We start from the raw sequence: 17503 nt of genomic DNA on the forward strand, positions 1-17503 counted from the left end.
GTATTCGGCTACATGTTACACCTATTCAATGTAACTGTAGCACTACATTCACAGCTAAATGGTTTGCTACTTAAACCAATACTAAACTATTGAACAAGGTCCTTCCTTAATAGAAAAGCTTTCTCCCAGTAACTTATATTTAAACGCACAACTTGGCCATATTAAAATAGTCCAAGGTCATATCCTGAATTTCTTTATTTAGGTAATTAACCTAGGAGATTTTTCTTAACAAACCCTGCCTGAATGAGAATCCCATTCGACACTTGGTTAAATGAATGAAGGCTGCATTAAATTGGATTTGAAAGGTGGTGACATATGAGACATACTGTAAGATGCAGGTTCAGCTGCAAAGGTGGTGTAACGAGTGTCGAATATTATCCGCCAAAAAGAACCGAATAAGAAATGAGTTATAATTTGGAGCGTTACAGATCATGGACAAAATTCCTAAAGCTGAAAAGGGACAAAGTGTGCAGGGAGTTTTAATACAAATATTTTCTTGAACTATGAATACATTTTATTAAATTAAGAAATAACCCTCATGATAAAAATACATGATCACTGAGGGACACTTACTCATTTATATTTATTAATAGCATTTTTTACAAATTAGTATTCACTGTGATCTTAGACAGTAACTACGGTGAAGTCACAAAGCACAGTTTTTGTGATTTAAAAAAGGAATTAAATTGTTCCATACCCAGTTTATTAGAGCCAGGATATTACATTCATGCACAATTCCTACTGTGAAATGAAAACGGTAATTACGTGATGTCGTCTTTGGCATACAGGTCCCATTATTGATAGCATTAAAATGAGCAATAAGTTAGAACGTGAAGTTCCAATTTGTACTATTTATGCAATAAATGGAAACAATCCTGGGATTGATGGATAAGGCTGTGTGAAGAAATCTGATTTTTAATAGGCCGGGCAAATTAACACTCACAGTTGATGTTATGGAAATAACTGCTTTAATAACTCTTTATATGCACAGAACCTCTTTACTGGAAACATCTTTTTACTATGCTAGATCAAAGTCACTGCAGTGATATTTTCCAATTTCCTAGACTCCACAGGGTGGCACTGTAATACAAATACCCCCTGCTGTCCATGCCTGATCCCATCAGTCAGGCCTGTCAAGTGCATCACTTCATAAAAAATGCACGATATGAACGAGGTGGAGACACCAAAGGCACAATGAAGAAAAATAAAATGTTTCTTGGCATTGCTTATCATTGTGTGCGTGGAGACCCATTCACATTCATCACCTTTTTGCACGGCAACACCTTGGCTGACCTGTCACTCACCGCGACAAACATGACCTGACCTCATGTTTCTGTTGCCAGCCAAAAATGTCACCTTGGTTTAGCCCGCCATCCCTCAGCTGACGGGGAGGAAGGGAAGGGGAGGGGATGAAAGGCAGGTTAGGAACTAAGCCAAGCCATTGGGCCACAGCATGTTAACCTGTCAGCCCGTTTTCTGCCTGACCGGCCATGCCTCATTAAACCTAATGTAAACTGTCACTGTCACTCCCCCCCTGGCCACATGACTGTAAGAGAGGTAGATACAGGCTGAGCTGGAAGAGGGACAGAGGATACAGGTGAGAAATGCAGACTGAGGGAGTTGAAAAATAGATTGCAGGAAAGTCAAGTTAGAAAATAATGTCGAAAATATAGAGTGAGAGTCAGCCATGGAAGAGATATGACAATGGCAATGCACAGGAGAGCAAAATAGACCGTTGTGGTAATAAAGATCGATGCAGGTTGTGGATGGATAAGAGCGAAGTTTTACGGCTAACAGTTACAGCAATGTTTTTTTTCATCGTCAACAAGGTTTACTCTTTAGAGTAGATCTGTGTCCCAAGGCCACATTTCACCCGTCACTGCAGCTCAGATGGTTTAGCATTGAGACCGAGAAATACACTCTGTTGTTGCTGGATATGATTGAGGAAGCAATTTCTGTCTACAAGTGTTTTTTATGTATTTTTGAAAATATTTGGAACCTACAACCTATGGGAAGTACATTATACTTTTGATTTAGGACAACCCACTTAGAAAATACTAGACGAACAGAATCAATTTGATCCTTAATATAGCAAAGTAGGATATCAACTGTTCTTATCTATCCCATTGAGTTTTGTAATGTTATAAGTGCAGTTAAACTGGTTTGAAACATTTGCTATGTACATTTTGCCTAGTAATGGCATTGAAACAGTTTTTACTTTAAAGGGGACCTATCGTGCAAAATGCACTTTGTGATGTCTTTTATACATACATATGTGTCCCCGGTGCGTCGGGGAACTCACGCAGTGTCAGAAAATAAAACCCTCTCTCTTTTCCTCCGTACCCAAATCTTTTAAAAACGGGTATACAACGAGCGGATACAGATTTGCATCCGCTGTGACGTAATACCGGCGGCGTACCCACAGAAAGTTGCTATCAGAAACAATGCCTGACGTCTTTGTTTACATTAGCAAGCCTCGCTAACACTCAGAGCTAACCTGTACTGAAGAGCACATGTGTTTAAAAAGCAGGAAATAAAAAAAGAACTCGCCTTGTGATAAACCCGCAAGAGAAAAAGCATTTGAGCTCCATACTATTTCAGAAATAATCCTTGACGTGGTTTAAACAGGATGGCATTTTATCACAACCACATTTAACTTTATCTCCGGTAGAATTCTGATCAGGCATTAGCTCCGCCTCCTCTCCTTTTCTTTTTTTCAAGCTAAGGACCCAAGATCCGCCTTTCTCTAACAGGGCTTCAAAAGAGGGGTTTGAGCAGTATGAGGCATGGCTACAATGGGTGAACTGTTTGGTATTTTGAAAAAAAAACTTCACAAACATGTTTTGTATAGGTATGGCCCTACAAAATATGTTTCAAATATAGCATGATAGGTCCACTTTAAATTGTACCAAGCTGTCTATTTCTATCAATGTTTGGATGTCTGATTAGATCGCAGATGGAAACACTTAGCCCTCTTTTGTTATTCTTTGCAGGATTTATCCAATTTCCAACCGTGTCCTTCCTTTGCGACCTTCCCAACTCTAATGTGGCTCTGTAAAAGTGATAAAAGGCCTTGTAAAATGTGACTTAAATAAGAGGAAAACAAAAGTGTCACAAAATTCCCAGACTGGGTTTGCATTTATTTGTTACAAAACATATCTTTCAGAGATCTGCAAAGCGTTTGCCGTGGGCTAAATAAATGGCAGACATACAGCAAAATATCAGTTGCCCTTTGAAAGAAAATGAGAAAACAAAGCAGTTTGTCTCTGCAAGCTGTTTTTAATGGATTTTTGAAAACACTGGGAGCATATGACTTTCAGGAGGTCGAGTAAACCTGCAGCACAGTGGAGGCATCGGCTGCAGTAAATACATCAGAGGGTTCGCACTTCATGGCCATTAATGGTGATAATGAAAACTGGGACTAAAGTGAATTGAGATTTAAAAAAAGTTGAATTATGCTGGTGATGACCTTCAGTTTTGTTTTCCTATACAGATAAGTGTGTTCCTTACTTTTTTATTCAGGAACAAGTATACTTTCTGCCTCTTTCAGAAGTAATCGATCAATCCTTTATTCTCATTGATTATGTACTCTTTCCCATTGATGCAGGTATGAGAGAGTCACTGACGACAGAGAGGAAGACGATGATGCAGCTGGCGGGAGGACAGACAGCGGCTGTGTGGCGCAGTATCAGAGCACCACCCTGCGCGTCCTCACACACTTTATAGCAGATACGGGAGAAGTTAAAGGGGTCACGGAGGAGGAGGGGCAGGGCCAGCAGAACTTCCTGCTGGGCAGCGACTGGCAGGTGGAGGTCACACAACTGGTCAAGGACTCTCTGAGGGTGGAGGTCCCGAAGGTCGCACAACTGCTGGATGGCCAAGTCCTTATAGGACTGAGCCCTGGGATCACCAAACTACAGGTGTGTGTTGAGTGTGTGTGTTTTGTTTGCCTGATAAGCACACTGCCATTTTGTTTCACTTTTCCTCAGTTTTTAGACTGTTTGAGGTTGTTTTTTTCGGATAGGGGAGCCCTTAGCAATCAGTATTGACTGACACATCTGTTGTGTCAACATACATTTCAGTCGACAAAGAACCTTGCACTATAGCTTTTGCGAGCAGCAAAACTAAACGTGCAATTAATACAAATAAACTTGGTCTATTCCTAAGTCAACTCAGAATAACATGGCATTTGTGGCATTTTTCTGAATCCAACGTCCTCAATTTTTATGCGGCCTCAAAGCTCTTATGCGCCTGGTATGTTTTTTCCACTAAGAAACAGTCATTGAGTTGGTGTAGAAAAAGGATATGGGAGGCATTGCAGAGGAAGTAGGCAAATGCATTGAGAAAATTATTTTCTGTTCAAAACAGGATATTAAACAATCCAAAAGGAAAGGAGAAGCTCCACAAATCAAAATGTCCTTGAGCAATTGAACAAATGTGTAACTTATAGATGGTAGCTCATAGAGGCTTTAAGACTTTCTAAAATGTTGTGGTGGTTGAGTTCGCAAATGTGACTCTTAACTCTTGTTTTCAGCATTTCAATCTGTTTACTGCCTGTCCAGGATCAACAGCAAAAGCTAATGAACTGACTTGTGATCATGGAGCATCAAGGTGAAAGGAATTTTAGCCATAAACAAAACTCTGATGAGTGCAAATGTTGCTCTGTTTCTGCTGGAGGCATAAAACAAAAAAACTAGATAGTACAGAAAGAAAATAAAAGCAACATAAGCCATTGGAAGTAATATAGAGGGGAAAGAAGACATGTTTGGCCATGGAAAGGTAAGAAAGTACAAAAACAACATCGATCGCAGCATAGCACAAATACTTAAGCCTATCTTGAGCTGACAGGGAAACATAGCATCAAGGCCAGTCTAATGACAGCTTGCCCCTCTTCAGCCTCTATTTCACTCTACCTACGCCCACACAAACACTCCCATTCTCTCCTATTTCTGTAATACTACAACCAGGTGTTAGCTCAGGACAACACGCGTGCCCGCTCGCACCGTAAATCAACACCTATCTGGCATTTACAAGATAGCACAACAGAGAACAACACTGTGTGAAAGCGGTGGAGTGGAATCATAATCTCGTTTTTTTTATTAATCAATTGTAGAGCTTAGTGCACTGCAGGAGTGATTACATGAGTGAGGGACATGGTTTAAATAGAAGGAAAACTAAATGAAAAGATATTTAGGATTGAGTGTTAAGACTGATACTGATGAAATGGAAAGAAGGAGGAACTAAAAATGTGTGCCTTTTTAAATTGGTTCAAAGTTATAATGTGGTATATTTGCATTTGTCTGATCTGTGTAGATGTTATGTCACTAATGGCAATTGCTTGTTTTCCTTTATACTTGTGGCTATATACTCGCTTATATGCTGGCTATGGTGGCAGAAGCTACTTGGTTTTTCATAGCAGTAAGCCAAAGACAAACAATGCATTGACAACTACATTAAAAAGACTATGACATCTGTTTAATTCAGTCACATTTAAGGTCAACCTTGCAGAACAAGTGCTCTCAGATTGCTTATGCAGAAATCCAAGCATTATCACTGAAAGAGAAATATGTACAATTACATTGGATTTAAAGCCATTGCTATAATACACAGCTTTATTTACAGAGCAGCTTGTTCTAGCTCTCCCTCAGGTAATGATGATTTCCTTTATCTATAAAAAGTGACAGTATTTCCCCATTAAAATGCAAACTCTGTCTGTGAACTAAAAGGTTAATTATACCACAGAAGGAATAGGATATAATGTTTCTTCTATTATATCAACATGTTTTTCTCAAAGCATTAGTTATGTTAGCGTAGTCTTTGGTATGCTGGTCAGGTAGTCTGTGGAAAAGGTTAAATCATTCTGAAGGAAAACATTCACTTGATTTAAGACAACGCTTCTGGGCTTAATCCAGTAAAAACATGTAAACTCTTGAGAAAGCAAAGCATGATCTCAATGAACCACCAGGTTTCCGTATTCCGGTGGCAATCCTAATGTTCCTAAGAACAACACAAGCCATTTATCACCATGTTGCCGTGAACTCTTTTTTTGTTTTACTAGAATCTTTTTCACAGTCAATGTGAAGGACAGCTTCATACCATCCTTTATTGGCTCCTTCTAGGCATCTTAATCAGTCTTTTTGAAAGATACTGCGGTTCCAAAACAGGTACACATTGGCCTTTCAGCAACTTATGGGCTGAGGATTTCCCAGGATAACTAATTTAATCAGCAAATAATGAACAATGCAGTAACAGTTACACAATGTTTTTGGAGAACTATGGAGAACATGTTTTTGATTTACTATTATTTGTATTCGGAAGCCAATTAGGAAAATATCTCAAGTGCTTTAAGTCCAAGCTGCGACATTTTAGAAATCAAACAATTGAGTTAATGAGATCCATTTTGTATACCAAACTATTGTTTTTACCTTTTTGGTGCTAATGGTTTTGCATGTGTGGACTGATTTCAACAATATAGAGTATGCCTATTGTTTGTTAATGTACTGGTTTACAGACAATCCATAAGCTAATGTGGACATTGAAGGATTATGTGATATTGAGAGCTTGTTTCTCTAAAAATATATGGAAGGAGCCATTGCTCAATTATCCATTAAACATAGTGCTAATACACTCCATTCACCAATTTCAAAGGGCTTTGAATACAGAACGCATTAGGAGTTTTATTTTTGATCAAACTGTTCAGAATTACAATGAAGGACTTGGACTTGACAATTAAATGACAGCAAAGGATTTCAAAAGGCCACTGAGGTATTAAAAGATTCCATAGTGGCCATAGAATTGGTAATGTGATCATTAATATACTGTGCTGCAAGTTCAATGGTGTCCGAGCAGAAATGAAAGAATTCATTCAAGCACCATCTTTCTGACATGTTATGGATAGACTTTCTGCATGCAAAACACATTTTGCCATTTAACTCTACAGAAGAGTCGAAGAGAAATAGGTCTAGGAAGTGCTGGGTTATATGTTACATTCCAATCCATGTCATTTCTATAGCACATTTAAAAACATCAGAGTTGAACAAAGTGTTGTACATCAACAACTGTATGAAAACATAGCATAAATACATAAAAGAAACAGACAGGACATGAAACAAATGTCAAACACATTGTTGGTTGCACCAGTTTATTTTGCAACTTTGCCGACTATTACAGCATAAAGGAAGTGAACAACAAATTTGGCAATTTCTTCAGACCATCTGTAAACCATGGGGTAAAATGTGTACCATGTGTACCATGTGTTGAAATCATTGCCAATGCTGTTTAGAGTATTTGCAGTGATCTGTTCTGCCAACAGCATTGGGTTTCTAACTCTTGCTCCATACGCAGTCAGTAGGTGTTGGCAGGCAATTTACAGTTACTATATATACGTATAATACAAACACCTTCACATTATGTAAAAACATACTGATTCAGAAATGGTTTTTCTATAAATAAATAGGTAAATAAATACCGTTTACAGTTTTAGGTGAATGTTGTCCGTTGTAGTTCTTAAAATATCAGAAGTTCGAATTGACCAAGAAAATACAACAAAAAAAGCACCAAAAAATAAGTTTAAAATACCTTATTGAAGTTTACACCCATTTACCTGCATATATTTCTAAGGTTCTTAAGCCTTAGTGGTGGCTGAGCAAAGAATATAGCATATGTTGTATTCGGCTAGATAATGCAGCCAGATGTCACTAACCGATAATGATGTGAATCTACACAGCCAAAGGTGGAGCAAATATGCTGCTGGTTTAAGTATAACCTTTAGCAGAAGAGCAGCAGTGATTATGCCCATGATTTCTAACTATAGCCCATTAGTTTCTGATGAACGCTCCGTGTCACAGCTTATTATGCTCTACTTTTATCAGTACAAAAAACTTCCAGACCATCAGTGTACATGCTTATTTTTAAGAGTGATAATCACCACCAGTCTATCTTTTTAACCTTTACATTCATCCCAGAGATGAGGTTAAACCAAATTTCCCATTTTATGAGACAACACTGATTTAAGCGTTGTTTAACATTCAAGATCATCAGTTTCACTGTGTGGGAGGCAAAAGGGGGAAAACAAGAGGTAAACCAAAGGGATGAAAACAGGGAAAAGGGGTCTGTAAAATGAGGCAGTTATCAGTGCTGACGGTTCATTACGGCTGGTAAATGCAGGGGGCGGATGCAGGAGAGACTGGAGCCCTAATTGGAGCGGATGGGAGGGATTCTCATCACATAACAATATCACAACTATTTACATTCTTACGCCTCTGGCAACTCAGGGAGATGGAGATCTGTGCGGTGGAGATAATATGTTTGCATGTGAGTTTAGGAGTGTTTTATGTTCGGTGCGTTTGGTAATCACAATGCAGAGGTGATGTGCATGTGGATTTGTAACTTAATTTAGTGAGTGTAGAATACAGAGGAAATGCAACTTTAATTGTATTTACATTTTTGATTGATCCAGAAAACAAACAAGAATAGGGAGGTATAGTAAAGAAATCAAAAAGTATTAGTCTTGGCTAATGGGAATAATCTAGTATCTGAAAATATCGAAATACATAGCCTTGTCAAATTATAAAACGTATTTTGCAACAGCCATTTGTAACTGTTTTTAAACGGTTAAGATAAATAATGTTTGACTTTAATGTCAAATAGTGTTTGACTTGTTGAGCATAAGTTAAAGTTTAAGCCTGTTTCCATATTGCGAACCACTGAAACTCAGTGAGTTTGACTGAATTTGAAGAAGCAACTGCAAAGGCAACTTTTGATAAAACACAATATAAAAGTGCAGTCTTTGGCTTGGAAGGCTCCTGGACAGGACATTCCATCATCTGTAGGGACATCATTGTCAACAACATTAGCTGCTAGAAAATTGTCTCTTCCTCTTCATTCATAGTAACAATGTCATCCTGGTTCTTAATGTTCCACCGAGTAGCAAGTTGATTTGTTTGTTGCAGGTGCTGTCCCCTCTGACATCATCGGTCCTGGCTGAGAGGAGTATCAGGGTGCTGGATGACAAAGTGAGTGTGACGGAGCTGGGGGTGCAGTTGGTTTCTGGACTCTCTTTGTCCCTGCAGCTCAGCCCAGGGAGCAACAGGGCCATTGTCGCCACTGCAACCACACAGGAAGTCATCGACTCGCTCAAACAGGTACGAATCAAACGCATCCAAATAAGGGAAAATCTAATCTTAACCGTATTAGCACTGCACTTTGCATTGTATTGAGTTTATAAACCCATGGCTGAAACTGATTTTGTGGAGCATATGCAATTTTTCCTTTCTAATTATTTCCTTCTTGATATAGTAAAGCCATCTCTTTGATTTCCAAATCCAACCACTGAACAGTTCTGTTATTCCTGTAATTAGAATTTCAAATGGAAAAGGTCTACCGTCTCTTCCCTTTTAGAGAAAAGCATATTTAGCTTTCAGGATAATGGCTCCATATCCAGTTGTTTCCGTGAGCCTTTCTACTGTAATTAATGCTTTATTTTGCCTCTCAGTTTTCTCTAGTCATTATTATGCATTAAAATGAGCCGATTACTGTTATTATATTTACAGGGTTATTTTCTCTGTTTTAGTGAATACAAATTCTGTTTGTGTGTGTATTTCCTTAGGAGTCCCTCATTAGTGCTTGGCTTCAGTTCAGTGATGGATCCATGACTGCTCTGGACAACTATAACCCTTCCCATTTTATTCTGACTGCCACCTCTTTGGATGAACGGGTGGTGGCGGTGCGACGCAATGCGGCGTGGAAGTGGCCCATCATTGTTGCCAAGGGGGAAGGACAGGGTTTGCTTGTGCGCGTTGAAATGAGCCCGTCAGAGTTGTGCCAGAAGGGAAAACGACGTACTATCTTAGCCAGTGGAATGGCAAACATACAGACAAGGTTTGGTCAACCGGAGGGGCAATACAGACAACCAGGAGACCGGCGTACACGTCCAGATCCTCCATATTATGGCGGATCTATCTCAGACATGGAAACTGGGTTGGTCAACCGCGGCGCCACAACAATCAAGGGCCATGTCCCAGTGAGACCTAATGGAGGCCGTCTATCAGCAGACAGCGGGGCCAGGGTCCCAAACGAATTCTCAGAATTCCCAGACCAGGCAGAGCTGCCTCGTAGCCGCAGCACCGTGGACGACTTGTTACCTACCCGACGAGGACTGACAGACCTGGAGATCGGGATGTATGCTCTACTTGGAGTCTTCTGCCTTGCTATCCTGGTTTTTCTCATTAACTGCATATCTTATGCATACAAGTACCGTAGCAAGCAGCTGACCCTGGAGACCACGGAGACAATGCCCCATGCTCACGACTGGGTTTGGCTGGGCCAGGACGAGGGGCTCTGTCTGCAGCAGCAGCAGCAGCAGGACGAGCTGGGCGCTACCCTAGAGGAGGGGAGTCAACTATTGAATGGAAGTATCCAGTGTGGAAATACCAGTGTGGGAGGCTGTAGTTTGAGTGGGAGGGATCACAGGAATGAATCCCTTAACTCACCCACCACCAAGAGAAAGAGGGTGAAGTTCACAACCTTTTCCAATGTCAGGTCCAGTAATGGTTGTCCTGTGCTCAGCCCATTAGCACTAATGCAGACCAGTGAGATAAAATGGGTATGTCCGGACATTGAGCTTGGGGACTCAAAGGAACTTAGGGACTACATGGACAAGCTTAATGAGAATGCAATTAAGAACATTGTATAGGGGATGCTGGGTGTTTTCAATGAACTAATGAGAAACTCACCTGAATGCCTTCAGAATCAGTTGGGGATGAGGGTTGGCGGTGGGAAAAGAAAAATGGTCGCAAAAAACTGAAGGGGCCTGCTGTTGGACTGCTTATCATGACAACAGGATAGTGCATTCAGCCTTTCTTGTTTCCATGACAGTTGTCAGAAAGGGTCATGCAACGGACCATGACGGGACATGATTTGCCACAACCCCACAGCATAGTTATGAAGCGGAAAATGTGAATTTGATATTGTTGCTTAACTTAAATTTACGTTGCTTGTCTTTAATTGAGGTTCAATTTCCGTTTTCTATGCGCCATGTACTTTGTTTTTCTTTATTTATCTTTATTTACTCATCTTGTTTTAATGTTGTATTTGTTGTACTTTTTTGCGCTTTGTTTGGTTTTTTTAAGAGTTGCTCTGTACCACATGTCCGCAGTTATAGATTCTAGGAGAGAAGAGATAAAATAACTTTTTTATTGTATATAAATTCAGAGTTTGATCTGGAGGTATTATATGTATAGTAATATTTTGTAAAGTGCGGTTTGGTTTGGTTTTGTTTGTAGTTTTTTTTTTGTCTCCAGAAACCAGATCCATGCATGACATTTTTGAAGAGGAGGCATGTGTGTCTGATCTGAAATGAAAGTGTGTAGATAACTAATACTAATACCTCTGGAGACATGTCAGTTTAATATTATTGTGTTTTTCTTGAAGTTGGATTTTGGGTTTGTTTCTGTATGTTGATTTTGGTTTATGATTTGTGTCAGCCCATAAATGTTCCCTTCTTATGTTAATCTTATTATTTATGCGACCCCCCCCCCTTCCCTTTGATTCAGTTGCATACCTTACAGAGAGTAGACTTTTTAAACTACTACTGATACTACATATTGAAAAAAAGGAATTAAGTCGCATTCAACACTAACGAAACATTGATCATCAAGAAAATCAATCGACAATCACTTAAAAAAATGTATGTTCATTTACAATGTTCCATAAAAATGAGTCCAGTTTACAGTTTGTATGGTCTAGGTGGAGATCGGTTAATATAGTTAACATCTTAAAATACTGTGTATGACATTTTGGATCCCAGAATAACATGTAAGTGAATCAACAAACTTTGAAGTGAGTTGTCTCTTCACTCCTTTTGTCAAATGTCAGTATTAGTAGAGTCCATCTTTTTCTATCTCTGTTTTAAAATTGGCTGCTGGACTAATTAAAACTGAAGGTGACTCTTCTCCATCATGCTCATGTGTGATTCATTGGTCTGGCTTTCGTATTGTTCTGTCGTTGCGTCTAGTTTTACTCATCTGACTGGTTTATGGGAATATACAAACATTGCTTTAACACAAATCAAAATGAAGTGAGTAATACTAGAGGGCAGTTTTAAAAGAAAATAAGTAATCCACAAAGAGGGTTGTCTGGCATTTTAATTGGATTTATATTAACAGAATATAATGGACTTCGAAGTGTGAAGTGAAGGGAAAAAGGAATATTGGATAGAGATTATTGAATGATTTATAGAATACAAAATGATTTAATCGGAACATCCCTAATGAGCAGATCCCTATTAAAAAGTAATGCAGTATCCAGTAGAATCTGTAATACAATTAGGCATAAGAAACATAATTTGCATTACGCATCATACCGTTTAGTATAATTTTTCAACATAATGAACTGTAAAAAAGTTCTATGCCAAATGTGTCAGAGCCCTAAAAAGCTTCAAATGCTCTCAGACAATTTGTCTTATTCCACAGGATCACAGACATGCTCCCCTTTCTGAAAGGGCAACCTAATTAGAGAATACTTAGTTCTGTCTTATTACATGTTAATGTGACATATCCTAGGCAATTTGTCTTGCCCACTTGCTGTACTTATGAATCTCCTCAGATATAATTTGCACCCTAATTAAAGCAAAGCGAGAGAACTGTGCATTGGCGATATGCCCAGGTTACAAGGAAAGTCTAAGCATTGTAAACATTTGATGTAAGAATAAGGGCACGGTGATGCTTTCTCATCTACATATCTTCCTTAAAAAGCCATATGTTTGTAAATGAGTTCAATACATCTCAGTAGATGTACAACATAAAAGCATATCTTTCATCAGAATTTAAATACTGCATCTTTACATGGTTTTAATGATAATGTGATCGCCAAACAATATACATCAATAAATGTCAATGTTTTATCTATGTTTAAAAAGATAGAAGTGCCTATTTTTCCTGCTTTGCTTTAGTTTTCCATTTTTATCACAGTGCTTATAAGGTGGTTCCCTGTCACAACTAAATCATTTCGAGGATTGGACGTTATCTTGTGACTGACACTCTGGGTTGCAATTATTAAGTTCAACTGACCATATCATGCCTCTGTGCTCTTTCACATCAATGTAGAGCACAGACAGCTGGACTACTGGCTTACAAAAGTTACTCAAAACTAGAATATTTGCACAGGAGGAGACTTGACTTAACTACACGACACTTTCCCAATCTCTCCTGCCATAGAGCTTGCTCAGCAGAGCTCAACTTGACATGATTGAGATGAACAGTCAACCTTAAATGGCACCATAACTTTCCCCGGAGTCACTGAAACAGTACAGTCATGTGTGGTGATGGGATTTCTACCTGCTGAGATAATATAAAACCAAGACAAATGCAAAACTGTCCTCAAGCGCCAGATTTTAGGCGTGAGCTCAGCCAAATGTAACCACCCAGTTGAAAGGCCGAACATGAACACAGGCCACCGTAACCTTAGAAAAGCTAATGAGCTAAAGCTAATTAAGAGGTCCGAACCATTAATTTAGTATGGGTCCTGATAAATATGGACAAAAAATAATTATGGTTGTGAGAGATGCTGCTATGAAATAGGGTAAGCCAATTAAAACATACTACATCCTAGGTGCTATGCTGTGACGCAAAAAGAAAATATCTGAGCGGATTTCTCATTGAACAGTTAACTGGCCTTATCCACCCGGATGACCATTTGTTTTTTAATTGACTTTTGACTAAATACGTGTCTTGGCAAATTGACTTTTGACTAAATGCCTGTCTTAGCAAAGCCTGTGGACTGAAAGGGATCAAATGCATTGATAACGTATTACACATAAGCACAACAAAGACAGAACATCACAGCCTCTACATCAACCAGCTGATAACCAATTCCTCTCTACACTCTTCCCTGCCTCAGCCCTTTTGGGATTACCTGACAAAATGGAAGGGCTGGTTAATACCGGCCCTAAACTCACCTCCCCCAAACTCTGCCGCGTTGTATCCCTTAACCTAACCAAGAACCTTCTGTGACACTAACCTTGGAAAGAAAGAGAAAACAGCTCTCTCCTGCCTGTTCTGGTTAGCCTGATAAGGACGGTGAAGTCACCAAAGGTTTGCTCATGTCCCCTACCTCCCATCTTGGTGATTTCTCTAAGAAGCTGAGATCATTGATAATGGATCTGGATGAGATGCTACAGGATGCTTTTGGAAATGCAGTGCCACATTTATAAAAGTCGGCAGTTCAATCAACATCCCTTATCTTTCCTCTATTTGGCATGGAATTACTGTATGGTAGACGCCATCAATGCCAAGGAATATGCTCAACAAGATTGCTAGAATGTAAGGTCCAGAGGGGAGGGAGGGGGGAGGCTCTGCCGTAAGCTCTGCTGTGATTGGTTGATAGGTCATCAGTTGCTTCACTTTGTCCTCACAAACTTGATCTTGTTACAAGCAAGTGAATACGTTTTTTTCTAGGCATTTCCATTAAATCCACTCACATCAACGCACAATAGGAACATTGGTTACCTTTGTCATTTTAATGCCGGTCCAAAGTATAAGTGATCCTTAGAACTTTGTCAGAAACTCTTCTTCACTTTTATTTTGCATTTTATGCAGAGACATAGCAGTGTCCCTTTTGACCATCCATTCAAGCATCACCTGCAGTCCTATCCCTATTTCTTTTTTAATAAGTAATATGAACATCATGCACCAAACTGACCCTTCTCTATAACAAAATCATTTTGAAATTAACAATGGCCCTCCTTATCTTAACCTTATATTTGTGGACAGAGAAAAAGCAAAAGGAAATGCAGACTTATTTAATGATTCTGTCAATATGAAGAACAGAGAAGCACTGCACAAGTGTTCCTTGCTTGCATCTGAATTCCTTTCCACTGAGAAATTCCATGAGCCATATTTAAGGTTTAAGACAAGCCATTAAAAACCCATGCCATTCCAAAACAATGAATTCCCATCTGCAATTACATGGAAACAATAATAGCATCTTCGGATAGAACTCTGAAAGAAGTTTTGCATGCATTCTTTAGTATAGTCTGAGGCCTTCTGGTGGTATTTATTATGAATTCCAATTGGAATTCCTACCGAGTCTGAGAGTATAGGCTGAAGCTGGGAGTCTGGATGTCTCAGATTAAGTCTGTTGGATTCTGTGTACTATGATTGAGACGCCAGCCCTACGCTCATTATTAAATACATGTTGTTGTGACTCAGACTTGTTCTCTCCAAACTCTACAGATAAAGTCCAACAGCGTGCCTTCCTCCAGCAGGGTCAACACTATTCTTCCTGTAAACCCTTAAATTACTCCACTAACCTATGACTTTTGTTCTTTATTTTTTCTCTAAACTTTGATAATCTCCACCCTGACATAAGGATGCAACCTATCGACTGTGCTTATTACCTTACAGTTTTGAAAATATAAACTTGATTGACTTAACCTCAGCTTTGTGTTGCGTCTTTTATTTCTTTCCAAAAATCCTAACATCGTACCACCATCTCAGTGGACATTCTTATCACACAGCCCACTCTGCTCCATTGAGATTTGTCTCCCTACCACTGAGGCACTCCAACCTGCTACAGCTGCCCTTCACTTCTCATTCTTGACCCATTAGACTGGTGCCTGCGTCCTCCACACTACGAACTGCCAGGTGCTCGTCTGGCAGAGAGGAGGATCTCTGGATCTGCATTCGTACTCACTAACCAACTGACAGCTGCTGTCAGGTATAATGAAATGGACTCCTGTAACCATTACAAACCATCTCCAGTGACATTCCCCATGCAATACATCACTAGTTATCCTATTTCACACATTTCCTATATCGTTGCCATGCCATCAATACTCAACACACTTCTTGCCATTTCTTCCCTTTGACAGGCTGGGGCTAGCATCACCAATTAATTATACTGCAATGTCACCTATCACCCTACCACCTGACAGTTGCCCTTCTTCTAGGGTTTACACTGCTCTCATTACCCTAAGGGTTTGCACTCCACAAAAAATGATTCTCAAAGAAGAGTCTGTGGAAGCGACAGCAGGGTGTCAATGAGAAACTGGGAAAAGGTCAATTGCAGATCAATTGTGGATACAAGTTTGAAAATATGCAATGAAAGATGTAGCTGTAACCATCATTTCTTCAGATTCAGAATATTTATGTGTGGGTATAATCAAGAGAAGAAAATGTTCCAGGATCATTGAGGTTACAATAGGGTTGAAACTTAACAATAAATAGTTTCAACAATTTAATTTGCAGTCTGTAAAAGAGATAGAAAACCAGCAAGGCAGCCTTATACAACAGTGGGCACGGCATTTTGCTCTAATAAACAAACTTAAAACTAGATGAAAAGTCAGTATGATTCATCATACTGTGAGTCAACCATGAATTACACTTTGACTTTCATCGCAATCCATTACATGCTTTGTATTTAAATTATTAACCAACCACCATTATAGGTACATATTTATCTACCATATTAATTCAATATTGCCTGTGCTTTCAATGATTGAATGAATATATATGTTGACTGAAATAGTCAAACAATGAGTGTTTAAGGCAAAAGGTGTTGGAATGATGGTGCAAGTCCAACATGTCCTTTTTTAAATTCAGACCAATTTCTGCTGTCTGTATCTATGTGCATTACACATCACAATGAAGTATTGTTGCTCCGTTCATTATTGTACGCCAAAGGTACAGACATACAAAAGGTAGAATGGTTTACAAGACCACTGACTTACTACTGAGTGTGAGTGTGAGTGTGAGTGTGAGTGTGAGTGATGAAAATCTTTGTTTTCTTTTTACTGAAGGCTTTGACCTGGCTGTTTGTACAAATGTAAACAATTCAGAGGGATGAATCAGACCTTAGACTCGAGAATGTCACTATGAGACCTTATGCAGCCCTGAAAAGCAACAAATAGTTCATTAAGGGAAAGAATCAAGGCATTGTCAGCTGGCTGATCATTGGAAGTCCCTGTGGTCATGGCCTTATGAGCTCAGAGCGTACACAGGGCTGTATCTGTTGTTATTCCCCCATCCACCAAACATAAAGCTGCACTTCTAGCCTCTTCTGGAATTTATATGTTGCTCTTTTTATCTCTGATGGTATTTTTGTTTTTAGGTCTGTGTTTTCAAGCGTCCTTGGGGGAATGTTTATTCTGGTTCCCTGAAGTGATAATGATGGCTTGCTTGCTGGTTTCTTTGTTCTGCAGCACAATGCCACATTGACAGGGCCAGGGTAAGGGAACGGCTGCTGGAAATAGTCATGCAGAGAGAAAAAGTTCAGGAATCAAGGAAACTACCAAAAAGTTGTGAAGTGCTAAACAGCATACTTGAGTAGACAGTGTTTATTAAATCCATTACTTTTATAAGTTTAAATTATGAAAATGGAGGATGCAATCCCTAAAGTTGACATACACTGTGCGGTAGAGAGAAGACATATCACTCTGCTGGATTTGTTGAAGCTACAGAAAGACTAAGGTGGCTTCACGGAGTAGAGGTTCTTCCATCACAAACCA

At 39.3% G+C, this 17503-nt stretch overlaps 1 protein-coding gene across 1 annotated transcript in view; it reads left to right on the top strand.

Annotated features, from left to right (window-relative positions):
- si:dkey-112m2.1 (transmembrane protein 132C) overlaps positions 1 to 11955 on the top strand; it is a 185834-nt gene extending 173879 nt beyond the window's left edge. The window contains exons 8-10 of the mRNA XM_034198122.1: positions 3608 to 3920; positions 8952 to 9143; positions 9608 to 11955. Of these exons, the coding sequence (XP_034054013.1) occupies positions 3608 to 3920; positions 8952 to 9143; positions 9608 to 10693 (1591 nt within the window). The 3' untranslated portion in view covers positions 10694 to 11955. The remainder of the gene's footprint in view (positions 1 to 3607; positions 3921 to 8951; positions 9144 to 9607) is intronic.
- Positions 11956 to 17503: the final 5548 nt, after the last annotated feature.

This window comes from Gymnodraco acuticeps, unplaced genomic scaffold (assembly GCF_902827175.1).
Source record: "Gymnodraco acuticeps unplaced genomic scaffold, fGymAcu1.1, whole genome shotgun sequence".
NCBI classification, from domain to species: domain Eukaryota; kingdom Metazoa; phylum Chordata; class Actinopteri; order Perciformes; family Bathydraconidae; genus Gymnodraco; species Gymnodraco acuticeps.